Raw genomic sequence first — 27,833 nt, forward strand, 5'->3', positions numbered from 1 at the left:
CACTCCATGATTTTCATTTCTTTCTGGGGAATACTGCAGTCAGATGAGCAAGGCGAATGGTGCTCTCCACAGCTGACAGATGGGAGACGGGGCACCTGGAGTATTGGGATGTGATTGGTGTCCACAATCTCAGCATGTGACACTGAAAGTGCAGCAGGAACACATATGGCCAAACTTCCAGCACTTAAAGCACCGCATCGGGGAAGGGATACAGGGCTTTACATCGCACCAGTAGACCATCACCTTGACCTTCTCGGGCAAAGGCCAAGATGAAGGCACCAGTGGCATCCTGATTATCCTTCGGACCCTGGTGGACACGCCGGATGAAATGTACACCTCGCCACTCTAAATTGGCTTGCAGCTCATCGTCGGACTGCGAAAGAAGGTCTCTGTGAAATATGATACCCTGGACCATATTTAAGCTCTTATGGAGTATGATGGTCACAAAAAAATCCCCCAGCTTGTCACAAGTGAGTAACTCCCGTGACTCGGCAGAGGATGCTGTTTTGATCAAGACTGACCCAGATCTCATTTTGGACAAGCCCTCCAACCTCCCCGAACTTGTCCTCTAAATGCTCAACAAAAAGCTGAAGCTTCATCATCATGAAAGATTCACCATCAGCACTCGAAAATACAAGGTACCGGGGCGAATAAGATCTGCTGCCATCCTGAGCCTGACATTCCTCCCATGGTGTGGCCAGAGAGGGGAACGATTTGGGGTTGTACTTCTGTGCGTTGAATTGAGCTCGTGATCGCTTAGAGACTGCTGGTGTTTCACCATCAGCAAGAGATGATGGACTACGCTTCATCGTGTGTCATCTGCCCTGATGCCACCCATTCCGGCCAGGGACCCTCCCCACAGGCGCCACCCAGCCACAGCAAAGGCCACCTGGCAGGATGGCTATTGTCAGGGGTCCCGATGCCCCAGGGGGATGGGCATCTACTCCTTGGCATACATGGGGAGTTAATGGCGCAGGCATCAACAGAGCAATCTCTGTGTGGATAGGGGGCTACAACCAACAGGGTACATGATGGCCCCACAATGGACTGGCTACCGTGCTGGATATCAGGTGCAAAGAAGTCCATAGTCATCGCTGACGCAGAAATTGACACTGCATAGTGCATCATGGAAAACGCACCCAGGAAGGTGTCCTCCCCCAAGAGGTGGAGAATGGGCAGGACTGCAATGCAACAACGAGATAGTGGGCTAAAGATCTCAATGCACGATGGGCATGATACACCTTGTAAGGCGCCCTTACCCAACTGGCTCACTCTTCGGGAAAATTTTGAAGAATGGAGGGCAAATACTACAGGGGACTATCACATAAAGGTCAAAATGCGTGAAACTCCTTTTAGTCATCTTGTACGACAGGCAGGAATACCTCGAGCCTATTCTAGCCCCAGGACCCGCAGGTGGGGGGGGGGGGGGGGGGGGGGCATCCCTAGAGCTCGAAATAGCTCAGTTAAATATTTGGTCATTATTTTTGGGAATAAAATAGGCTGGTGTTATACTCTTTCCAGCTAGCTGCTCATGTATTTTCTTGGATTTATTTCCATAGTAAGGAAATCTTTGATAATTCATATCTTTAACAACACTATCACTTACAGGGACCAAGGTGGTATACTTACCATATAATCTCTGTGCAACATTTGGGGGAAGTCTCCTCTTCCTTTTTTATAATACTATCATTAATTTTATGGACGACATCTACTTCAAATCCATTGGAGTTAGCTACGTATTTAATTTTGCATAACTCATCCTCAAAAGCTGTGTTGGACAGTGGGGCCCTATGTGACCTATGCAGCATAGAGTGAAATGCTGCCACCTTGTGTTGCCATGGGGGGTTTGAGAAACTATGTATTACTATGTCCAAAATTGTGGACCTCCTAAAAGTATCATAACTGAAATAACTCCCTTGTAACGAAACTGGAACAGCAACATTCCACTCTGTTCCACAGTGAAATGAATTCCTGAAGCAAATCTTTTAAATCTTGGTGTGGCCTAATATACAGCAAGAAGACGTTGTAAACATGGGGAAACCACAGTAAGACATTACTCAAAAACTGATGTAGGTCGTTCATAATATAGGAGTCTCGGTCTGTCACATAAATATTTGCTAAACAGTAAGAGAGGGGTGAGCCAATACCCAAACCCTATCTTCGTACGTAATATTTTATCTCCGAACCAAAGATAATTCAACTGTAGAATCATTTTCAAAAACCTCAAGATCATCAACAATCTCATTCTGTGGCATGTCACCAAATCTCATGAGATTATCACTTATGTCTTGTAGTTGATCTGTGGAGATCCTTGTATACATTTTTTTTTTTTCCATCAATGGAAGCTATACATGCATTTGGGAAAACTGACATGCTGGGAAGTCTTGAATTTAAGTTCCTCACTGTTTGAAATGTTAAGCTGAATGTAACGCCTAAAAGCCTTTATTTAAGTGACCTGCTAACATTTTCTCAATCAAACAACATGGTCCACTCTGTGTATTTATAATCAGACAAATAGGAAAGTTTTTTGTGGAATTTCTAATAAGTTCTTTTATCTACATCTATATCTACATCCGTACTCTGCAAGCCACCTCAGGGTGTGTGGCGGACGGTACCCTGAGTACCTCTATCGGTTCTCCCTTCTATTCCAGTCTCGTATTGTTCGTGGAAGGATATACGTAAGAGAGAGCAATATACTGCTCGACTCTTCGGTGAAGGTATGTTCTCGAAACTTTAACAAAAGCCCGTAACAAGCTACTGAGTGTCTCTCCTGCAGAGTCTTCCACTGGAGTTTATCTATCATCTCCGTAAGGCTGCGTTCACACTGCCGGCCGGGCCGGGCCGACACGTACTGGCTCGGCTCATGCCTAGCCAGCTCAGGCCGACGTGTAGTGTATTCACATTGCGCGCCGCGCTGAGCCGGAACGGCGAAATGGGGGAAAATCCACTTCTCCGATTTTCATGTTTTAAAACTTCTTAGCAGTATATGAGACTTCGCCACACGTTTTATGAACTTATTTTTTCCATAAAAGCATTACTTAGGTCTTGAAAAAAGAAAAAGTCTACTTTTTGTTTCACGTGATTTCTTAGTTTTGTAACGCTTCCCAACCGATTTTGAAGAAAGTATGCGGCTAAAAAATCTGATTTTTGTGCACGTGGTAGTGTAACACCTTAGCTTCATATTGAATCATTTATCTTTCCATATTTCGTAACAGTCATTGTGAAATGATGCTATTTGTCAACGCTGTGCACTTGATTTACAAATCTTGTAGTGAAAAAGTTATGTAGCGGGTAGCTTATTGTTAGATCCGTTTTAGACCATACATTGTTGCGAATGAAATGTAGGTAAAAGTACCAAAAAGTTTTTGAAATGATAATGATACTGATATCTGTCTCTGGTCACAAGTAATGCTAGCTATTCAGTGGCGTCAGTGCCGCATCTGCAAGCCACGGAGTTCGCGCAGTTACGGCTTGGCTTAGTACATGTACAGGTAGAAGTGTCAATGAGATAGGTCTGATAAATTTTGGTGTAAAACTAATCACAAAAATAAACTGTAGATTTGTGATACGTTTACTGCAGAAACTGAAGCACAATTCTGTAGTCTCGTTGTCTACTTTGACAGAAAAAGTAATTGAAAGTTAATGAAACTACTGTAGATCGACACAGATGTGCGTTTCGTTGTTCTTCATTGTTTTTTTGTTTTTTTTTTCCTTCCTTGGCGGGCTCCACTGCACTGTCAAGGTAATCCCCACTCTTTGGCTAAATGGCTGTTAGTTGCCGGAGGCCAAATAAATAAATTAAAAAGAAATCCTCACCCTTCGACAGCTGACAAGCAAGTCAGTAGAAAACGCAGCTGCAGTCAACAGTTGCTCTCCTTTAGCTAGTCTGTGCTGCCGTGTAGAACAATGTCTTCACTATTCTATTGGTATTGTTTTGACTCTGCAGTAACTCTTCGAGGTTTGAAGGACAGAAAACTAAGAGGTTATGGATTCAGCCCATGCCGGCCTCGGTGGCCGTGCGGTTCTATGCGCTTCAGTCCGGAACCGCGTGACTACTACGGTCGCAGGTTCGAATCCTGCCTCGGGCATGTATGTGTGTGATGTGCTTAGGTTAGTTAGGTTTAAGTAGTTCTAAGTTCTAGGGGACTGATGACCTCAGATGTTAAGTCCCATAGTGCTCAGAGCCATTTTTGATTCAGCCCATAAATAGCGACAGAAATTTCACAAACGCTTACCTCTGAGGGGAAGAGAGTTTATGGGACTCCTGAGAATCATTAGTGAGTAATTAACTTCGTCATTTTGGGTAATGTCTTGCTGTGCCTTGAATGAAGAATCGCAGAAATACTCCTTCAGAATTTTCCAACTTTTTTTCTTCTTTTTCCTTCATGATGCAGCACTTGGCAGTGGTGATGGTTCATCATGTGGAGCCACTGATGACCTCACAGAATTCTTTTCATTACCTTGTAAGATGGGCAGATTGACAGGCTAAGAGTTTTGAGATAATGCCCTTTGACTCAGTGGTTCTATTTCCACTGATAAGGAACGTGCATAGCTCTTGGAACTTAGGAAAATCATGTGACAGAACAAAGCCGGAGTGGAACTGCATTTTAATATACTATTCCCTGGATCACATAACATTTTGCCAAGTAATACAAGTTATTTTCTGTAACTGTCTCTCAGGTCTTTGCATTTCGATTTCATTATTTTAATTGAAAGAATATAGTATGGCCATGTCTATTTATTTATTGTTGTGTAACTGTGAAATGACATGGACTAAGTAAGTATCTACTGTGCAAACAAAACTGTAAAAACTTCATCCAACACCACACTTGAGTAACACATTTTATGATTTTTTTCTCAGATATCTCTCCACTGGCATCTCCTTTCATGCACTAACGTCGTCATTCCGATTAGGAGTGTCCACTGTATCAGTGGTGGTGAAAGACATTTCTATGGCCATATGGGAGTCACTTGCTCCCATTCATTTACCAACGCCAACTGTTTCTCGATTTAAAGAAATTGCCAGTGAAATGCATACGAGATGGGGATTTCCGAACTGTGTTGGATGTATAAACGGGAAGCACATACGTGTCCAATGTCCTAAACTTTCTGGCAGCATGTTTTACAATTACAAACAGAATTATTCGATTGTACTCCAAGCAGTTGCTGATGCAAATTACAAATTTATAGCTGTAGATGTTGGTGCCTACGGTAAACAGTCTGATGTAGGCGTGTTTAAAGAAAGTATATTATATAAGAAACTTACAAATGGGGAGCTGTTATTACCGCCACCAACAAGACATGAAGGAATGTGTCAGGAACTACCGTACGTCATTTTGGGAGATGAAGCTTACCCCTTATTAGAGAATTTGATGAGACCTTTTCCTCGCAGAAATTTGGACAACGAGAAGATTCTGTACAATTATATGCATTCCAGAGCAAGAAAAATTGTTGAATGTGCATTTGGTATAATTACCAATAAATGGAGACTACTGAGGAAGGAAACTGAAACATCCATTGACTTAGCTGATCACATAGTCAAGTGCATTTGTCTACTTCCTAAGATTGTCATTGACAGAGAAGGATGCAATGTTGCAGGTGAAAAGTTTTGTAACAATGCTGATATGCAGACAGCTGGGGCCACGTTCAACAGAAATTCCACATTACGTTCGAAAACTGTCAGGAACACTTTTATTGAATATTTTGTTAAAATGCAACTTAAAATAATTCAAAAACATTTCAAAAATAAATTTTGGAATTGAAAGTACTTAGCTATGTACTGTATTTTTGTGTATCTCATTTCACTGTAAATAAAGGAAATAAAACTATAAAGGAAAATAATTTATATTTGTGTGTACTATCTGAAACACACTCCGTGGTTACTTCTTTCCATAATCTGGAAATTGCATAATTACTGTCATACTAGCCGAATTTCTGATACCAAACTGATGGACACAAGTTAATGTCATGTATATGTTATTCTGCTTTCATTAAAGCAAGAACGTCGCAAAAAGATGTCACAGACAACAGCTTACAGTAACGTGCCACAGCATGACTTTACAATTCATTATCATCTGGTAGGGACACATTTCCATCCCTCAGTGACACTCACATCTGCCTCGGTTTACAAGTAAATGTGAACTATTCAGTGGCGGCAATGCCGCGATCGCTGACAAGCTATTGTTGTAAATGCATGTAAATACGGTAGATTAAATAAATGAAATAAAAGTAATTTTGCACGTATCATAATAAACGTAATTTTTCCTCGCTGATTGTGAAATGTGAGGTAACATCTTAAAAGACGTGTGCAGTCACACTTGTGGTGAAAGCAGAAGGGAGACATGTGATGCGTGTACTGCAGAAGCTGTAGTGCTCCTCCACAGGCTCGCGCCGGCAATATTAAACACTCGGGAAGTCGCCGGCTCGGCTCCGGGAGGCTCACACCGTGTCGGCGCGGCCCGGCCGCCAGTATGAACACCGCAGCTCAAAACTATGTGTCTGATATCAAAGCGGGTGGTGGCCCGGCCAGGCTTGGCCGGCAGTGTGAACGCCGCCTAACGCTTTCGTGATTGTTAAATGATCCTGTAACGAAGTGTGCTGCTCTCCGCTGGAGCTTCTCTATCTCTTCTATCAACCCTATCTGGTACGGATCCCACACCGCTGAGCAGTATTCAAGAAGTGGGCGAACAAGCGTACTGTAAGCTACTTCCTTTGTTTTCGGATTGCATTTCCTTAGGATTCTTCCTATGAATCTCAGTCTGGCATCTGCTTTACCGACAATCAGCTTTATATGATCATTCCATTTTAAATCACTCCTGATGCGTACTCCCAGATAATTTATGGAATTAACTGCTTCCAGTTGCTGACCTGCTATTTTGTAGCTAAATGATAAGGGGTCTATCTTTCTACGTATTCGCAGCACATTGTTTGGAATTTGATTAAAAATCAGCCTCTAGGACCAAAAGACCAAGGGCAGGCCACTGCCTCTGCCCCCCTTATTCTGCCATTGCCCAAACGCACACTCCTGTGGCCATGGCAGGACTATTGAGTCTTCCCATGGCCATAGTAATGTGCATCTGGGTGTCTGTGTGTACCATGACAGTTCAGTTCTGGATTTTCCATTGTTTGAATGTGTGTATTATTGTGGAAATATAGCTAATGCTCAAAAGCTAGTGTGAATGCTGTTTTGTTACGGGTGACTTCGCTCCACAAATCAATCCACCATAGATGTGTGGCTGCTTTCCTCTTATTTTGTGGATTGCTCCAACTGCAAATTTCCATTATTTTTATTCTTTTGAGTCATTATTCTGGGCGCTGTATAAGGATTATCAAATAACCTTACAGGGAGAGGTGTGATGGGGGTGGAAGGAGATATAGGGTAAGGTATGTAATGAATAATGATTTTTTTGTAGCCAAACCTTGATCTTTAGTATACTGTACTGAGCTGGTCACCTAAATCAAACAATTGATCAAAATTACTTGCAGTGGTATTTAAAGAAGCATCAGAAACATTAAATTCTCACTAATGGATCAGAAATAAAACTACAGTCAAACATTTTGCTGGCAACCTGTAACTGTATTCACCACAAGTTATTGAGGTAACAGTACCTTTGCTTTTCTTGTTGAAAATTTTACTTTTTCTCGTCACACTACTGTGTTTTACTACTCACTCCTGGTTTCCATTGCATGAGTCACTTCAAATACATTTTTCCATCCTAGTGTTTCACTTCTTATTGCAGTCTCTTTTTCTGTCTATGAACGGACCAGACAAAATAAAAACTACCACTTTAAAAAAGCACAATGGTTGCTTTGGTGCAATGTAAATAGTTTAGAACTAGTGTTGAGTGGTAATATCAACCCCAGTTGCCCCCCCCCCCCCTCCTACCCTTCTACAACAATGGAAATGAAGAGATGTGTATGTCAGTTGGTTTTATGTAGTCAGCAAAGTAAGACTGGTCAACATACGGACTTGGCTAAACAAGTGAAAGAAGCTATTTTATTTAGATGTGTCTTTGACCACATCATGGATGAAGTTGCTCATTTTACTAGCATAACAGTGCACATAGTTTGTGCGAACAAAAATGATGTACTGTTCACATCCCCACATAACAGTGTAAGAACAGTGATCATAAAAAGTTTCTAAGACCATATCATGGATGGAGTTGCTCATTTTACTAGCATAACAGTGCACATAGTTTGTGCGAACAAAAAATGATGTACTGTTCACATCCCCACATAACAGTGTAAGAACAGTGATCATAAAAAGTTTCTAACCACCAGAAACAAGTGTCAATGCAGATCAATTTCAACCCGAAAATTGAGAGCATACACGTGTTCCAAGGTGACAGTCACATTCATATGGCTGCACAAACAAGTTCCCAGTTTGACAAATTCTCAGGCACTCTATCACACCTTGATTGGCCTGCTGAATCACCTGATTTTAATCCCATAGAAAATATCTGCAACGATGTGGAATAGAATCTAAAACATTGCTGTTAACACCCCCACAATTATGTTGCTCTATGGGATCTAATCATCAACGAGTGGCATTATCTGTATATCGCAGCAGAAACTTGTGGACTCCCTTCCATAATGAATTGAGGATATTATCATACATAAAGCCAGTATTACAAGTTATTAGCGTGATGTCTCTCAGAGATGACTTATGTTTTTTGTTCACATGTAATTCTAGATCATACAAGTCTGGCACAATGACTTTCTAATATTGATGAACTCCTACATTCTAAATGTCTCTGCAGACAGAAAACATTGATACCAAGAATAAAAAGGAGAGGGGGGAAGGGGGAGGGAGTATATCCATATATAGGTAGTGAGGAAATGGCAACAATCTGAAAAATACAACTGGTTTATTACACTGCAGTAATACAGAGGGCTTCATGAACAGTTCAATCTTTGCAGTGAAACAGCCATTGCTAGCAGTCATATATGCAACTCAGAATGGTACTGTGTCATAAAACATTGTTTGAAAATTTACAAAAAGTATCTGCAAAAAAACTAAAATACTTACTTTAAGCATTTGCAAAATCAGTAAATTTGATATAACATGGGCTTAAATATCACACACAAAATATAAATACCACAAAAGGCATAGATAAAAACATTAACTAAGGGAGACATAAGTTAACAGAGTAAACCCCCGGAGACAGTACTCCAAAATTTTAGTTAAAATAATAGTTCCTGAGTATATACTGACTGTAGCATCCACATTCTCACTTTAGCTATGGCCTTATGGATAACACTTTCACTCCACAATATTACTGCTGTAAATGCATACATCAAACAACAGCTGAAAGCTTATTCAGTGTCCATTGCTACAGCAGGTTGAGGGTCTGGATCAGGTGCAGGGCCTGTGTCACCACTCGGCGCTGGCTGCTCCTCTGGCGGTGGCTGCCCCGTACGTCTCTCCTCACCTTCAATCATGGCAAGATAACGCCCAGTCTCTTCTTCACTGAAAACTGTGAAGTCGGTACCTTTGCCGACAAGTGCTATTGAAACATTCTGGAAACAACAAATGTTCATAAAATATTGCCTCTGCTGAAGCACAATGTAGTTTACAAAAGGGATAATAATAATGTTAGTGTGCAAAAGATTATAAAAGAATTTTTTTTAGTTTTTTGCTAAAATTAAAATGCATGGCGTACCTTGTTGTTCAGTTCTACCTCATTTGGCAGTGTGTCCCTGAGAGCACGTAATCCATGTTTAATAAGTTCATCATTGTCACATTCCAGAAATTCATCCAAATGTTTCTCTAAATACGTACGAGCACTCTGGGATCTTGAACCTATTGCCATAGCCTTGCAGTCAAAGAAATTTGCAGATGGGCATGTCTGATAAATATGTGGTCCTTGATCCTAAAATAAAAACATTGTCTGCAGTCACAAAGACAATGACATACAGGTATTTATAAAAGGTTACACTCACATATACCAGTATTGTCAAATTGTGAAAAATCCGATCAACTGTATTCAATTCACAAGATAAAACAATGTGTGATAAACCAGAGGAAATTACTGCAGTATGTACAGTTTGAAGAAACTGTGAAGGCAGCGTCTGATCAAGAAAAATCGAAAAGAAAAGTTGATCTTCGGTATTCAGATGAAGACACTGGAGCCAGTAGCAGTAATCCTGTTAAAAGAACATGACAGAGAAGCACTAAAGACTCTTTTGGCATTGTAGAAATTGGTAGCGGACTGTCTCTTGGACAATGCATAGAACTTTACTGTTACAAACATAATTCTTCTGAGAAGCTGATAAAAGCATGAAACCCCTATGCCCTCGAGTGCTGAATTGCTGCAACTAGTTTTTCTGTGGTAAAGAGATCCTGTCTCTTAAACAAGCCTCACGTTTAGATGAAAACTTCAACATGTTTACGTTCATGAAGGGAAATATTCAATATTCACTTTATATCAAATATTTATCTGAGTCTCCTCTATTTTGATTATCCCATTTTTTACCATTGATAACTAAATAATTATAAAACCAAATGATTAAACTGTATTTTATTTAACTTCGATGCCCTACCTAAACTTACTCAACCAAAATATTTTTGTTTCAGGAAAGTTGATTAATTTACTTGCTCATTTCACTTAATCCACAATCCAAGTTGACAATTAACTTTATCTTCCAATAAATCTCCCATAAAGTAACAGTTTACTGAAGTAAACTCTGTTAGTAACTGGTTAATGACTAGTGAAGTTGACTTTTTGATTAATGTTACCCAGCTATGCCTATAATGACATTCATCAAGTTCACTCGCTTTTCCTAGTTTCACGTTTTTTTTCTGTCCATTCGCACATCACTTTAAATTGAAATCAGATGCTAGATTTGCTTTTTTCTGGCCATTCGCACATCACTTTAAATTGAAATCAGATGCTAGATTTGCTTTCTATCACGATTCTTCACATGACTAATGGTTTTAGTTTATCATTCAAAGAATATGTTATTCATTTCTACGACATATTAGCAATGACACAGAAATGTAGACTTTGAATGAGTAATGCATGAAGTGCATCACGGTTCTGTTCATTTCAATTACTGTTAAGCATAAATACATAGTCACTTTCCTTGCTCTATCATATCATTAACTAAGACCTATATTCATGTTCCTGTCCAACAACAGTCACAATATAATAATAAGACGAACCTGAGGTTCTGTATCTGCAGTATATTGGACCACAGTACATCAGTCCTCTACTGCTGTAATGAGAAAGGAATGATACATGCTTGTAGCCCATCCCCACTGACTATTCAATGTGTAGCTTGCACAAACTGAAGAAAAATATGGAGGAATTTTATTAGAGAAGTGCTGGACAAGAAATAAAATCTTTGAGGTTTGCCAGTGACATTGTAATTCTGTTACACCCAGAAAAGGACTCAGAATATCAGTTCAACATAATGGACACTATCTTGAAAAGAAGTTATAAAGTGAACATAACCGACAATAGAACAAGGATAATTGTTTGTACAAGCTGGGCGGACTGTCATTCGACCATTATAACTTGTGTGTACCTAATTGACAGGAGCACACTATGCAAAAACTCCTTCAAACAATATTAACGTTAGCTTTATTGATCACAGCCACAGCAGACAACAAAGAATACACAGTCTGTTCGATTGTTCTGAGCTTGCAGTTGAAAATAACTTAAACTGTAGGGGGAGGGTGGGGGAGGGGGGAATTGGGGGGGGGGGGGGGGGGCACCAGCAACATTATCTCGTAACTACAAACGAACTAACTACCAGCATAGAAGATACAAAACAATAAAAAAGCTTAATCAAAGTATAACAAAAACAAAACACACATTTATAAAACACAGCACCTCTGATGGCTGGCATGAAATGTTTGACAGCCTGATTGTTTCCACAAGCGGACAATGTGCAATACAACACTATGTAACTGGAAGATGTGGCTACTTCAGCCCCCATAATGGAAGCAGAGTGTTATTCCAAATAACAGGCGGGAAAGTAGATGTGGAGACCAGATCTTGAGATACACGTCAGTAGGACCGCTGCTGCTGTAACCTGCACTGGCAGCTGTAAAGGCAGTGATGAGGCAGCTGTTGGGTGATGCCGTAGCCTTGGAGGCTCTGGCACTTTTGCTTCTTGGACAATGTAAGCCGGTTTAACCCTGACTACACAAACAGTTGTCACCTTTCCGTTAGTTGAAATGTCAATTGTCTTGTCTCTCCTTGCGACTACACAGTAGAGCCTTGAGTATGGTGGCTGCAACAATGGTCCGATGCCTTCCAGACGTAACATGATGTTTGGCCAGGTTTTCAAGTCTTGATGCACGAAGGTGGCAGCTGTACTGTGGCCGTCAGGTTGGTGTGGGCAGATTCAGACCGCGTGCTCTCGCAGTTGGTGTACAAATTCTGGTTATCACCCCTTGGTAGTAACAGAGCGTTTGTTTCCACAAATTCTCTCGGAAGCCTCAATTCTTGCTGTAAACCAATTCCATCAAAGAAGCATCTACATCTGGTTTGAAAGTTTTTCTGAGGCCATGTAGTAAAATGGGAAGAGCCTTGGTTCATGTAGTGTCATAGCATATCAGTGCTACCTTAACTGAGCGATGTCATCTCTCAATCATCCCTTACCTGGCTGGGTGATAGCTCATTGTTTTGTGTGAATTGTGCCACTAATCTTCAAAAGTTGTCTGAACAGGCCAGATTCAAATTGTTGTCCACTGTGCATCATGATGTGTAACAGGCAGCCAAAGTATGACACCCAAAACAACACAAAGGGGAAATCCAGAGACTCTGCTGTAATGTTGTCCATGGTGCAGCTTCCGACCAGTGGACGCAATGGTCTATTGTAAGTAGGTAGCATTGGCAACCAGACGATGGCAATGGATTGGCAATGTCGCTGTGGACGCAACAAATGGGCTGTCGTGATCAGAAAGTTCCCTATTGGTGCTTGCATGGGGTGGTGTAAATTGATGCATTGGCATTTAAGACAACACCTCCCCTATTCACGACAGTCTTCCTGTATACCAAGCCACACACAACGATTCATTACTAGGTGGGATGTCGATCGAATACTTGGGGTGGTACAAGTCATGTAGCATATAGAAAGCGTCACGTCCGATGGCAATTTGTAGGAACGACCGCAGTTTCTATGTGGTCATATCACAATACAGCTAGACATCGTTCACAGGAATTTCGATAAGTTGCAGATCCAATGCTGATGTTCCTGCTGATAACGATCCTTGTAGTTTTTGATCTAACTGTTGAGCAGTGGTGAGTTTGGCGCAATCAATTATGCCAGGAATGCTTCCTACTTGTGACAAACAATCAGCCACTACATTGTTGATACGAGAGATATATCGGACATCTGTGTTGAATTGTGAGATGAACATTAGCTAATTATGTTGCCTATGTGAACAGTTCATACTGTTCTGGTGAAAGGCCTAAGTTAGCCATTTGTGATTGTTGTAAATAAAGTCTCTAGGTTCCATGTGAGGTCTGAAGTACTTGATGGACTCGTAAACAGCTTTTGTGAGGGTGATAGTTTGCGCAAGAAAAATGCAAAGTGGTTGCTATGTGTCACTGCATCTTGTTGCAACATTGCACTGCTCGCCATCTGGCTAACAACACTAGTGTCAATGGTGCAGTAGGGTCAGGGTGCACCAATAGTGCAGTGTCTGCAATACTCTGTTTTGCTGCTTCAAACACCACACACATGCTATCAGTCCATGTTATAGGTGAGTTACCCTTGTTCTTTGGGCCAGTGAGCCCTGCAATTAATGGTTCTTGTAACTTGGCAGAGTGTGGCAAATGATGGCGATAGACATTTAACATACTGAGGAACTGACAATTCCTTGGCTGTATTTGGGCGTAAAATCTTTAAGGTAGCTTCCACCTTCTCTGGCAGTGGTAGCAATCCAGCCGCTTTTTCCTACACTCTAGGAAATCCACTTGGGACTGACCAAAGACACACTTGCCAATGTTCAGGACGATGCCTTAGTGCTCCAACCACTTAAAAACTTCCGTTAAATGCTACCAATGCTGGTCTGCTGATGATGAAAAAATAAAATTTCATCTAGTTAAGCGAATGCAATAGTTAGGCCCTGTGGTACAGAGTCAATGAAGTGTTGCCTAGTTTGAGCAATGTTCCTGAGTCCAAAAATCATATTTTTGCCTTCAGGCCATGTCAGAGCTGGAAATTCATTTAGCAACTCCGCATACTTGCTGTCTGCCACCTGTATTACTTTGGCAGTACGAATGGCTGCGTTCCACTGAAATCCAGACACTGTTAAGCCTATAGGGTTGACTAGGCATGAATACCTTACATCTGGCAGTAGATAAATTACAAAAGGAGAGGAAGTTCTCTCAGATACAGGTTCGGCATAGTCTGCAACAGTAAAATCTCACACGAAGGCTCGTCCTAATCCCAGGTCTAGTTCCAGGCACAGGGTGCCGTACATTGTTATGACCAAGTTGTTTGCAGCAATCAGACAGAATAATGTAAGTGGTCGCTACCTGTGCAACATAATCCTTGTGTAAATGTAAAAATCTCAGGAGCGCCTATTAAATATTTCCAGCAGGATCATCAATCAGTAACAAGCAGGTGCTGAGGCACTGATCAGCAATTGGAGGAGGTGCCTACTCACCACCACCGTTGCCATTTGGTAATTGCAGGGGGTCATGCATCTGACTTGCTCCCCGAATTTCCGGTGATACCTTGCTACTCAGGTTCAGCTGTAGAAGAGGTCATCAATGACCTGCTGTGCGCATGGTATCGATTCCGGCTTCTGTCATTGCTCGAGTCACATCAAGATCGTTGGTCTGCTGTGTCACTAGATCTATCTTGGCTACCAAGACGTCATAACGCGCATGCACAACAGTTGGCGTCACACTGCACAGTGATTGCGCTGGCAGGAGCTGGTGTCATAGCGTCCTTGATTTTATTGGCCAATTCCACTACAATGTCCTAGGGTGTGTCAGGCTGTGATGCTATAATCGCTTTGACAGCCAGTGGCAAATGACAGAAAAGTAACTGATTATGGCAGAAATAGAGAGGATATAAAATGCAAACTGACAATAGCAAGAGAATAATCTCTGAAAGAGAGAAATTTGTTAACATTAAATAGAAATTTATGGAATGTAACATTGCACAGAAGTGAAATGAGGATGGAAGTTCATCCAAGAAGAGAATAACACTTTTTGAAATGTGTTGCTACAAAAGAAAGTTGATTAGATGGAAAGATCAGAAGATAACTATTGAGGTACTGAATCCAATTGGGGAGTACAGAAATTTATGGCACAATTTGACTAAAAGAAGGGATCAGTTGATATGATATATCCTGAGATGACAGGGAATCACCAATTGTGGAATGCTGATGAAATAGTGGAGGATAAAAACTATAAAGGGGAACCAATGTTTAAACACACTACACATGTTCAAATGGATGTAGGTTGCAGTAGTTGAGATGAAGATACTTGCACAGGAGAGACTTTCATGGAGAGCTGCAAGAAATCAATCATGTACTGAAAACCACAACAAGATATAGCTATGTCATCTTACATTATGCTTGATTAACATGGGGAGAAATTATTCCCAAAGTTAATAATGCCCATTTACACAAAGCAAATTCATTGGTCTAAAATGCTGAATACAATGAACAAGCAAACTGAATGACAAGAGAGCACATGTGAGAGGCTCTCAATTAACAACAAGCTTTAAAACTTCATTCCAACACAATTTTTTACTTGTGTATACAGAAGTTCTTTGTAATAAGTTCAAATCTTTCACAGTGACATGTATTAGCTGTTAACAATCACCCATGGCAGTAACTTACTCCATTCTCTGTCCATTACTAGTATTCTGGAATTAAGAACTCATACAACAGTATTATTATCAATTTCTTCAATGTATTTAATTATTATCAACACAAAAATAGAAACTACTAGGACTGTGCCAGCTGAAAATAACTGTCAACACACTGTGTTGAAAAACTTCCTCCGTTTATGTCTTCAGCTGCCATGGACTGTGGTTGTGTGTGTGTGTGTGTGTGTGTGTGTGTGTGTGTGTGTGTGTGTGTGTGTGTGTGTGAGAGAGAGAGAGAGAGAGAGAGAGAGAGAGAGAGAGGGGGGGGGGGGGGGGGTCTACTTTTGACAAAAGCCTCATTGGCCATATTTTGTGACAGCCTTTTTGTTTTGCCTATCTGCAACTCGGAATCTCTGCTATAAGGTGAGAAGCAACTTCTTTTACTCTGTCATCTTAATTCCCATGAGCAAAAATGACAGGTGGCAGCAACATATGTGTCATGGTGCGAGTGTAGGAGGCTGCTCAAACTTTACCCAAGCGCCATGGTCTGGTTTTATTAAAAATTTCAATTCCCAAGGAATGCCGTGGTTCTCCAGATTCCAAATTTATTAAATTAGAATTAATTCAAGAGTCATAAGAGAATTAAGATTTTTTTAAAAAGGTTTTCCCACAAATTTTAAAAGAAAGTACTAAAGTGGTACATTAGCCAAAGACAGTAAATGTGTAATTAATGAACTTACGTCATAACCAGCAACAAGAAGACCCACTCCATACGGTCGTCGATCATAACGTTGGGTGCATACTTGCATCTTGTTACCTATGTTTGCAATGAGACGACTGATGGCGAGTAAGGCATCATGTGAATATTTATGATTTAGACATTCATTTCTCATATAACGACTGAAAAATAAAGTAACATATTACTAGTATATGTCAGATCAAAGGTGCTAGTGAATGAATGAAAAAAGATGACAAGCATGAAACATGAAACAAAGTATTGTGCTTATTATGTAACTACTTACTATTCTATTTCATCATCAGATTGTAAAACATATGCACAAATATTTCCAAACATGTTGAATATTACAGACTTCTCTATATACCAAAACAGACTGTGAGGCAGTAGGCTACAATGGTATACTCAAACAGTCTTGCATTTACAACTCTTACGAAAAATAATCTGTACCTGGCCTTTAAAATGGAATGGTTAACAGTCTGATTGCCCTAAGAATGGAAATTTTATTTAGTGTATTATACTGTTGTAATAGTTGACTTGTGGTTAGGGGCAGCATTCTTGACTAGTGAACAAAATGGAAGACTTTTGGTGCAAGGAGTCACCCATGTTCTGCCAATGACCTTGTCAAAGAGAGTGCAGGAGTGGACAGAGCTTTGAGAAAACATCCTCCTCTCGGGGGTGGGAAACTGCCCCTTAAAGGTGGAACAATCAGCCAAGATAGATTGCATCAGGACATGGAAGGCAATGGAAACAACTGCATTAAGGACACACAATGTGTATCCACTGGACATATGGCTTGTAACTGAAAAAGTGTCACAATGGTCTCTCCAGTGTCAAAGGGTGGTTGGCTGGTTTGGAGTGAAGGGACTACACTGAACAGCATGGTCATCAGTCCCTTTATCCGTTAACTGGCAAACCAGGAGCAGTCGTCGAAGGAAGGAAACGAAAGGCAAATCCCGGAGAGCCTAAGTGCAACTAACACAATTAAAAAAACAGACAAAAGCCCAGAAAAAAAGACAGCACAGACAAGTTGTTAAAAGATCAGTCAAGAACAAAGAGAGCAAAAAGATGGAGAGGGTACAGGCCAACAATGGGCCACTGAGCAAGGGACAACAAGGGACACCTGGGGATTGGAGGGGAGGAACAGGAGAAGGGTGCCCCACTAAACCCTCAGACAGTCAATGATGCCATAAAGCTCTACCTTACATAGATTAATAGAAACCACCTTTGCAGGCAAAATGTACCACCAGATCATCCACTTTGGCGTCATCTGCTAGCACCAGAGATAGCTTGCCATGGTGATCAAGATGCCTAATCAATGCAGCCAAATTAGGACAGTCTATGGGTAAGTGGGCCACTAACAGGCGGACTCCATGTCCACTGTGAGAAGAATCCTCACACCAGAGAACGTGGCCATGGGACAGCCACGTGTGGCCAATGCAAAGTCAACAGAGGACAGTGGATTCCCTGGGAGAAGCACGCAGGGAAGACTGCCACGGGGTTGTGCTCTCCTTAATTGTCCTCAGTTTGTCTGGGAAGATCAGGGCAGACCATTCTGAGTTTCAGACTTCCAGCAGTCGATGGTGTATAAAAGAGCGAAGGTCCAGTCCTGGGACCCATGTTTCCAGAATTGGCATCTTGGAGGCCAGCTTGGCCAACCAATCAGCTCATTCTTTTATGAAATCTCACATGACCAGGGGTCCAAACAACTGACTGTCCAGTCTGATGGAAGCCAGAGACAAGTCCTGGATAGCCATATCCAGTGGGTGAGGAGCGTAGCATGGGTTTATAGTCTGAAGGCTGCTCAGGGATACTACAAATTAGAATATTCTTACCAGCACACGAATGAACATGGGTAAGGGCTAGTTTAATGACCAGTAATTCAGCGGTGAAGGCACTGTAGCCATTTGACAGAGAGTGGAGTTCACTGCACCATGCATGTGTGCACGCAAAGCCTATTCGTCCATCAACTGTTGAGCCATCGGTAAATACCACTTCTGAACCAGGATACATCTCAAGGACAGCCAAGAACAGGCGGCAAAAAATTATGTGATCTACAGAATCTTTTGGACCAAATGACATTTCAAGACAAATCTGTGGTTGGGGCATAAGCCAAGGGGCAGATGTGATGTCTCCCTGACCAGAGGCAACACTGGAAGAAGTTGCAGTTCCCCTACAGAGATACTGGAAACATTCGGCAATAGTAAACCCAGTTATGGGTTACTGTCGTGGGTGGTGGAGCTCCCTTCCAGCAAAAAGGACACAGTTTCCTGGAAAGCTACGAATGGCATACAGTGTTATTCAGCAGCTGTTGTTGGTGCCTGATAGGTAATAGGGGGGCTCCAGCCTGACTAATAGGCTGTTTCCATGGCTACTTCAGAGGGCTCCAGTCACAAGTCAGACCCCACAATGATGAGTGGGTTTTAGTATCCACAATGCTGTAGCTAGCTGGTGCTGAACCATGTGCAAGACTCCCATGATCAAGTTGGGATAAAATTAGGTCTTCATAGAGCCTCAAAAGCACACCCCAGCCAGTGTTGCTGAGGCAGTGAAATGTACTGAGTTGTCACCAACACTTCTGCTTAAGTTGGAGCAATAATAAAAAGCAAAAATCGCCGGCATATAAGGAAGGCGATACCGAAGACCCCACAGCCACTGCTAGACCATTGATGGCAAAGGTCTAGCAGAGGGGGACACTCAGTACAGAGCCCTGAAGGGCCACAGTCTCTTGGCAGTGAGGGGAATGGAGGGGGAGGGGGGAGGGGGGAGGGGGGAGGAGGAGGAGGAGGAATGAGTGAAGCACCCACTTCAACCTGGAGTGTACAGTGCAACAGAAATTTCTTGAGAATAATCAGGATTGGACACCAGGGACACCACTCATGTCATGTAGTAAGGATGTGGTGACACCATATCGTGTCATATGCCTTCTGGAGGTCGAAAAAGACAACGGTGAGATGCTGACAACATGCAAAGACCATCTGGATGTTGGACCCCAGGTGAATTAAATTATCAGCAGTGGAGCATTCTTTGCAAAAACTGCACTGAGATGCTGCCAAAAGGCCCTGACACTCGAGGAGCTAACACAGCCTCTTGCTCACCATGCATTCAAGCAACTGACAGAACGTCGACACGGCTGATTGGGTGATAAATGCCATCTCTAGGGGATTTGTATCCAGTTTCAGTATCGGAACTATCGTACTGTCTCATCACTGAGATGGGAACTCACCCTCATTCCAGATCCAATTAAAGAAGGCAAAGAATATGATGCTGACAATCCACTGAGAGATGTTTCAGCATTTGGTTGTGGATGCTGTCTGGCCCTGATGCCACATCAGGACAATGGAATAGGCCACTGGCGAGTTCCCATTCACTTAATGGAGCATTATATGGCTACAGGTGGTGGGTAGCAAGACATAAGCGCATTCATTCCATTCACTGATTAATAAGGTTAAAATTGGGACAGTAGTTCACAGGTGCAGATGCACGAGCATAATGCACAGCAAACAGTTTGGCAAGCATTGTAATCAGCAGAAATTGCACCATCTAAGACAATACTTGATACACCTGTAAGGGACTGGAAGCCATAAAAGTGTCTGATCTTTGCAGATACCGTGATGGAGAGGTACATGAGCCAATGGTGGAAACATAGCGTTTCCAGGAGTCTTTCTTTCATCATTTTATGCAGTAGCAGATACAGGCATGGAGTTGATTAAAGGCAACGAGGTGCTCCAGTGTTGGGTGATGCTTATGGTGTTAGAGAGCCCACCTACAATCTCTAATGGTTGTAGTGATCTCCAGGGCCCACCATGGTACCGTCTTTGAACAGTGGGATCCTGAGGAAATGGGGATGGTTTTGTTGGCTGTCAAATGAATGGTTGCTGTTGCATGCTAAAGAGCCACATCGATACTGCCTTATGATGGGGAGATAAGGACGACAGCAGAGGAAAGCCCATCTCAGTCAGCATTACAGAGAACCCATCTGGTTGGTTGGTTTTGGGGTTTGATGGGGGCTAAACATCGAGGTCATCAGTCCCCAGTTAAAAAACAGACATACTTGTAAAAGAATACTTGTAAAAGGCCTAAACAGTAAAAGTGGAACCTCTGCACCCAGAGGGAGGGAACACCAAAGGGTACAAAGCTAAAATGAACACCGCAATAACACAAAATAGAGTACACTTAAAAGGAGTACAGCAAATAGTTGACAAGGGTAAAACAGACTACAGTGATTGATGGATCAGGTAAAGGTTCAACCACTCATCTACAAACGAAGAACCTCCAGCTGGAAAGTGTTGACAGAGGTACCAACACAACCTGTTACCATAAAAGACACTATTTTGGTATCCAAGTCACATTTAAAAGTCGATGGAGTGGGTGTAGCCTGAGAAATCATGCGAGAGCGCCCACACTAGAGCGAGTGATAAAACCCAACTGCACGGATAAAACATGAAGCTGAGTCAGCTATAGAGGCATTGTCACTGAGAATTAAAGAAAGTGCAGCTGGTAAATTAAAGGACTGCCGCAAGGGGGCTAAAAGGGGGCAGTCCATCAGAAGATGGACCACTGTCATCCCTGCATCACAGCGACACTTGGGCGGGTTATCACGACGAAGGAGATAGCTGTGGGTCAACCGCATATGTCCAATTCGTAGACGGCAGAGAACAACTGAGTCCCTACGCGTGCCCCTCAAGGATGAGTTCCATACAGCCGTGGACGACTTGACCATGCAGAACTTATTTGGCGTGTTAAAGACCGACCATTCAGAGCTTCAGACATCACGGACCTTGCGATGTAGGGCTGACCGGAGGTCTCTTTCCACAAAACCAAGCTCCAGGGGTGGCGAAGTGGTGGCCTGCTTGGCCAACCGATCGCCATGTTTGTTTCCTGGAATGCCGATGTGGCCCGGGGTCCACACAAACATCGCTGAACGACCACACTCGGCAAGAGCAGAAACAGCATCTCGAATGCTGCTCACCAAAGGGTCCCGAGAGAAACACTGGTCGAGTGCTTGGAATCCACTCAGGGAGTCACTGCATATGACAAATGACTCCCCAGGGCAGGAGGAAAGGTGAGTGAGTGCACAATAGAGCAATCAGCTCCGCATTGAAAACACTGCTCCCACAAGGCAGGGAATGCTGCTCAACGTAGTTGCCGTGGATTAAAGCAAGCCCAGTGCATCCATCGACCACAGAACCATCGGTGTAGACTACATCTGCATCACGAAATGAGGCAGGAAGAGTCAGGAATTGTTGCCATAGACTGGCAGGGTAGCCGGACTAGTGCGGAAGGCACCTGTCGCCAGCCTGACACCACAATGGAGAATCGGGTCGGGGATCTGCAACATTGAAGGTGTTGCTGAGTCGTACACCACGCTCCCGTAGTCCAGATGGGACTGGAATAAGGCCTTATAGAGCTGTAGGAGGGTTGTTCGTGCAGCCCCCAAACGGTGTGGCTGAGGCAGCGAAGGATGTTGAGTTGCCGCCAGCACCACTGTTTAAGCTCGCGAAGATGAGGTAGCCAAGTGAGCTGAGCATCAAACAGCATGCCAAGGAAGTGATGCGTCTCCTCAATACGAAGAAGTTCATTGGCAAGGTAGAGCTCTGGATGGAAGCCGACCGTTTGATGCCGACAAAAATGCATCACTCGGGTCTTAGAGGCTGAGAACTGAAAATCATGGTTGGATGCCCAAAACTGTGCCTTATGGATAGCTCCCTGCAGCTGCCATTCAGCAACACTGATGCTTGGGGAACTGTAATAAAGAAAAAAGTCATTGGCATAAAGAGAGGAACAGACCGATGAGCGCACCGCAGCCGCAATACCATTTATTGCCACCAAAAAGAGGGGAACACTAAGAACCGAGCCCTGCGGGACACCGTTGTCCTGAATATGAGCAGAGCTAAAATAAGTGCCAACTCTAACCTGAAAGGAACGATTGGAGAGAAAATTCCGTAGAAAAATCAGAAGTGGACCACGTAAGCCCCATTCGTGCAGTGTAGCAAGGATATGATGGTGCCAGGTGGTATTGTACGCCTTCCGAAGATAAAAAAAAAAACAGCAACTAGATGTTCTCGCCGAGTAAGAGCTGTACGAATAGCCAACTCTAACGAGACTAAATTGTCAATCGCTGAGCGGCCCTGACGGAAGCCCCCCTGTTGCTGGGCTAGGAGGCCCCGAGCTTTAAAGATCCACATGAGAAGCCGACTCACCATCCGTTCCAGGAGTTTGCACATAACTTTATAACTTTGGTAAGGCTGATAGGACAATAGCTATCAACCACCAGGTTTTAGCACCGGGCTGGTAACGCTATCCTGCCAACGAGTTGGGAAAACGCCCTCCATCCAGATGCGGTTAAACAGGGTGAGTAATTCACCCTGACAGTGTGCCAAGAGATGATGAAGAAACTGGTTGTGAATTTGGTCTGGAACTGGAGAGGTATTGGGCTGTATGGGCACTTTGGAACTCCCATTCACTAAATGGGGCGTTGTATCGTTCCCAACGGTGCGTGCGAAACGACAACTGCGTACGTTCAGCCTGCTCTTTAATGGCGTGGAATTCTGTGCTGTAGCCTACTGTCATGGAAATACGAGCGAAGTACTATGCCAGATGTTCGGCGATGGCGATTGGGTCAGTACAAAGTGTACCCCGAAGAGAAAGGCAAGGGATATAAACCCATGAGGGCGAAAGCCAAAAATGCGCCGAACCCGCAATCACACCAGAGACGGGGAAGTGCGATAACCTATGGTGGCAACATATTGTTCCCAGCAGTCCTGTATGCTCCGCCAGATTAACTGCCGAGCCCGAGCCAGCAGCTGTTTAAAGGCAACCAAATTACCTTGGGAAGGATGGTACTTGAAAAGCAGGGGACAGTTGCCTCGGCAGCAGAAACAATGGCCATAGTGACCTCGTCCACTGCCAAATCAATGTCATCAGGAAGCGGAGCAATGGCCATAGTAGCTAAGGTGTAGGCTGCCCAATCAGCTCCAGGAAGAGACCATCGTGGCAGCTGGTCACGGGATTGGGATTGAAGAAGAGAAACCAGGATAGGAAAGTGGTCGCTACCACAGAAGTCATCGTGAACCCTCCAACTGAGGTATGGAAGAAGACCAGGGCTATTAAGAGAGAGTACGTGCCATGAGTCAAGCTAAAATATGTGGGAGCACCAGTGTTAAGGAGGCAAATGTCCTGCTGTGCCAAGAGCCTCAACATTTCTACCCTGGGCCGAGATCTGGACCCCACCCCATAAAGGGTGGTGGGCATTCAAGTCCCCCAAAAGGAGGATGGCGGGGGGAGCTGGGCGAACAAGGCAGCTAGGTTGGCAAGAGGAACAACCTCATTCGGGGGAAGGTAGAAGGAACAGATGGTAAGCTCCAGCCACAGCCTCGAGAGCCGTGTGAAGTGGCACTGGGGCACTAGCAACAGTGGCAAGAACATAAACACAGACAGCATCAGACATCCTGTCGTATTCTACACGGTTCTTATAGTAACCCCAGTAGCCATGGAGGGAGGGGGTCCGCCGAACAGGAAACCAGGTTTCCTGTAGGGCCAAACAAGTGGCAAGGAAGTGGCACAAAAGCTTTCAACTCAGCAAGGTGGTGGAAAAAACCCCGGCAATTCCATTGAAGGATAATGGTACCCAACTGTGAAGATTTGTGAGAATCTGGGGAGGGGGGATAGGTTACGCCCTAGAAGCGCACGCCGCCACCGATTGCGAAGTAGCCTGATCAACTTCCACAGGAGCTGCGGGTCGAGCAACATCTAGCTCCTCAGTGGACACTAGATTCTCCACATCATCTTCAGGTGCTGTGTTGAACTCTTTCTCTGTCTTTATGTCCTTCTCCTTTTGCTTTTTCTTCTTTTTGGTAGGGTCCCATTTGTCCTTCGGTTTACCAGGCTGGGTGGGCTTTTCCGACCCAGTCTCATGGACCGAGGAAGACCTGAAAGCCCTACGGCCCTCAGGTGGTGGCTTTTTCAGCCACTGGCTGACATCTGGAGGGGCAGTAACCATGGAAGGGAGGGCACCAAGCGATCTCTTCCGCATGAGGGGAGCCGAAGGAAGCGGGCACTTCTCCGGCACAGAGATGGGGACTGAAGTCCACAAAGAAGGAGGGGTTGTTACTCCCAATGTTGATAACAGGGGAGCAACGGAAGAAGGTGTTCCCCAACTACCGGGGAGGGGGGGGGGGAGGGGGGTAAGAATAGACGGCCGGGCTGGTGGCCCACAAAAAGTGGCTGAGCTTGGGGGCTCGTCGCCAGGGATGGCGACATCGAAGCTGCTGCAGCAGACGTCAATGAAATATGCACACAGTGAAGTCAGTCGTACTTGCATTTGGCCTCTGTGTAAGTGAGCCTGTCCAAGGTCTTATACTCCATACTCTTACGTTCTTTTTGATAAACTGCGCAGTCTGACGGGTAAGGTAAATGTTTCTGTCCGCAGTTGACACAAAGAGGGGGCTGCGAACACAGGACATTGGGGTGGGAGGCACGTCCACAATCCTGACAGACAGGGTTGGTGTCACATCTCGATGACATGTGCCCTAACCTCCAGCACTTAAAGTAGCGCATGGGAGGAGGGATGTAAGGCTCAACATCACATCGATCTATCACCACCTTGACCTTCTTGGGCAGGGTGTCTCCCTCGAAAGCCAAGATGAAGGCGCTGGTGGAGTCCCTACTATCTTTAGGTCCCCCAAAGACATGTCATACAAATTGCACACTGCGGCGTTCCAGATTTGCACGGAGTTCGTCGTCAAACTGCAACAACAGGTCACGATGAAAAATAAGCCCCAGAACCATATTGAGGCTCTTATGAGGCGTAATGGAGACTGCAGCATCACTGAGCTTGTCACAAGCAAGCAATGCCCATGACTGTGCTGGGGATGCTGTCTGTATGAGGATTGCTCCAGACCTCATTTTAGACATGCCCTCAACTTCTCCAAACATGTCCTCTAAATTTTCCACAAAAAACTAAGGCTTTGTGGTCTGAAATGAGTCCCCATCTGTTTGGCTGCAAACCAGAAATCGAGGAGAATACGTCTCACCAGGTAATTTAGACCGCCGTTCCTCCCTTGGTGTGGATTGGGAAGGGAACGATTGGGGTTCATACTGTAAAGCATTGAACTTTACTTTCTAAGATACTCGTGCTTGCACACTACTCGTATTTCGTTTCATGGTGGTCCCACGAGCAGCTAGGGGAAGGAATGTCCACCCAGACAGAGCCCCGCTTGCCTGGGTAAGACTAATACAACCAGGGGGCAGCAGGTTCCCAGAGGTCGCCCGCTAGCAACTGTTCTACCTCAACAGCCATGCGTCTCCTCGGCGCGCAGCACACCTTGAGATTGAGGTTTTTTTTCATAGAGGTTTATACCATCCTCACGACCCAGGCAGTTAAGCCAAGATCCCCGTGCTCTGTACCGTACATAGTTCCACCGTCACTCCTTACGGTGGTCATTGAAGCACACTCAGAGCTTACGGTATTGAGGACTGGTGGCGCTTCCCAGTCCCCAGCTCAGGGACCCTGGGGTCACCAAGCCCGTACCCAGCAACTAAATGTTGAGCCCCCTGAGGGGGAACGCATCTGGGCAGGAGTCCTGCGATCCAGGGAAGCAATGCTGAGGGAGGGAGAGGAAGATTACGAAGTGGTCACTACCATAAAGGTCATCATGGACCCTCCAGTGGATAAATGGTAGAAGACCAGTGCTGCAAAAGGAGCGATCAATGACCAAATAAGTTCCTTGTGCCAATTAACGTGTCTGGTGGCAAAAGAGTTCAAAAGGCAAAGATTGAGCTGTGCCACTAAAGATTCCATGTCTTTACCATGGCCAGTGATCACTGTACCGCCCCGAAAGGATTATGGGCACTGAAGCTGTGCAAGACTAGGAAAGGTGGGGGAGGGGGGGGGGGGGGGGCTGAGAGAGTAATGAAGACAGTACAAATCCTGAGACACGACATCATCAGGGAGGAGATGAACATTATAGATGGTGTCACAGCAGCCCCTTATTTAGAGGGCCCGCAAAACCGACAGGCAAGTTGGGTTGCCAACCTCCGTGAAGAAGTGTGGAGAGAAACATCACCAGCGGATATAAACAATAACAGGTCTCTAAATAAATGCGGAATTAGTTCGCCAGAAAACATGTGACACTGTTCCACCAATCAGAACTCAAATGACTCGTGTAACACTCTGCCGACCTGACTTTATAAGCATGCCTGGACTGTCATAATGGCAGTGTTCCTACCGCTACGAACAGCTCCAGCTAGTACTTACGCCGGGCCTAGCATTGCATACACTCACCATAGCATTGGAGTAGCACGTTGTATTTTGTAACTGGAAGAGTAGATTTTGGTCAGTATTTTCTTCCATTGTCTTGTTTCCTTATCTGGTTAGCCAGCACAAGAGTTGTGGAGTTTTCTTGTTGTTCTTCCCTTTAAAACTTAGTGCATGCCAAGAAGGCATTTTTCTTTAATTAAAATAAAGTGTGTCCAAATTGACTTAATATTTTTCCTGCCGACCACAGGACACTACAGTTATTGATGATTAGGATAAAACTTTCATTTTCAAACGAAATGGCCTCCTCAGAGGAACTTCTTCAGTCCTTGGTGGAAAATCTACAGCAGATTCAGGCAACACTCACAAGGTTAGAATTCTGCCCTAACTCCCCAGTGTTGCAAGAGGTCGCTCATAGAGTTGATTCCATTGCAGGTAAATTGAACACTTGGCACGTCGCTCCACCAATGTTTCTCGCTTTCGATACGTCTGTCAAAGCATGGTCAATTATGTCAAACGGTTGGAACAACATTTAATGGTACATGGGATCCACGACGAAAATCGAAGTCGGGCTTTTTTTTTTTTTTAGCAACAGTTGGACCACAGGGGTATCGTTTAGTTCAACAATTGAACCCTGAGCAGTCCCCTCGTGGTCTCTCATTTACCCATATTAAGGGCTGCCTTTTTGAGTACTTTGATGCACAAATATATGTCACCTCCACCCATGAGAGTGTCTTTTCTTGTCGAAAGTCACTAGGTCAGACATCAACACTGCCTGCAAGCAGTCTTATTCCTTTTCATTTATTAGCGATATGGTGGTGTTTCACGCACCAGATGAGGGTCTACGGGCTGATATTTTGAAGTTACAGGATCTATCCCTCAACACCTGTCTGCCAATCATTTGCATCATTTACACCGGCTACAACAACCGCGCCTTGATCCAGCTGTTTGCACATCTCGCCAGTTGCCTAGTGCCGAGTAGAAGTCTCATTGATCCATTGGTACATCTACATCTACATCTACATGACTACTCTGCAATTCACATTTAAGTGCTTG

General features: G+C 43.9%; 1 protein-coding gene across 1 annotated transcript in view; it reads right to left on the bottom strand.

Moving 5' to 3' along the window:
* Positions 1 to 8,850: 8,850 nt before the first annotated feature.
* Positions 8,851 to 27,833, bottom strand: part of LOC126281973 (proteasome subunit alpha type-1) — a 37,264-nt gene continuing 18,281 nt past the window's right edge. Inside the window, exons 3-5 of the mRNA XM_049981349.1 lie at positions 16,524 to 16,683; positions 9,663 to 9,872; positions 8,851 to 9,519 (exon numbers count right to left, since the gene is read on the bottom strand). Of these exons, the coding sequence (XP_049837306.1) occupies positions 9,316 to 9,519; positions 9,663 to 9,872; positions 16,524 to 16,683 (574 nt within the window). The 3' untranslated portion in view covers positions 8,851 to 9,315. The remainder of the gene's footprint in view (positions 9,520 to 9,662; positions 9,873 to 16,523; positions 16,684 to 27,833) is intronic.

Source organism: Schistocerca gregaria, chromosome 7 (genome assembly GCF_023897955.1).
Source record: "Schistocerca gregaria isolate iqSchGreg1 chromosome 7, iqSchGreg1.2, whole genome shotgun sequence".
NCBI classification, from domain to species: Eukaryota; Metazoa; Arthropoda; class Insecta; order Orthoptera; family Acrididae; genus Schistocerca; species Schistocerca gregaria.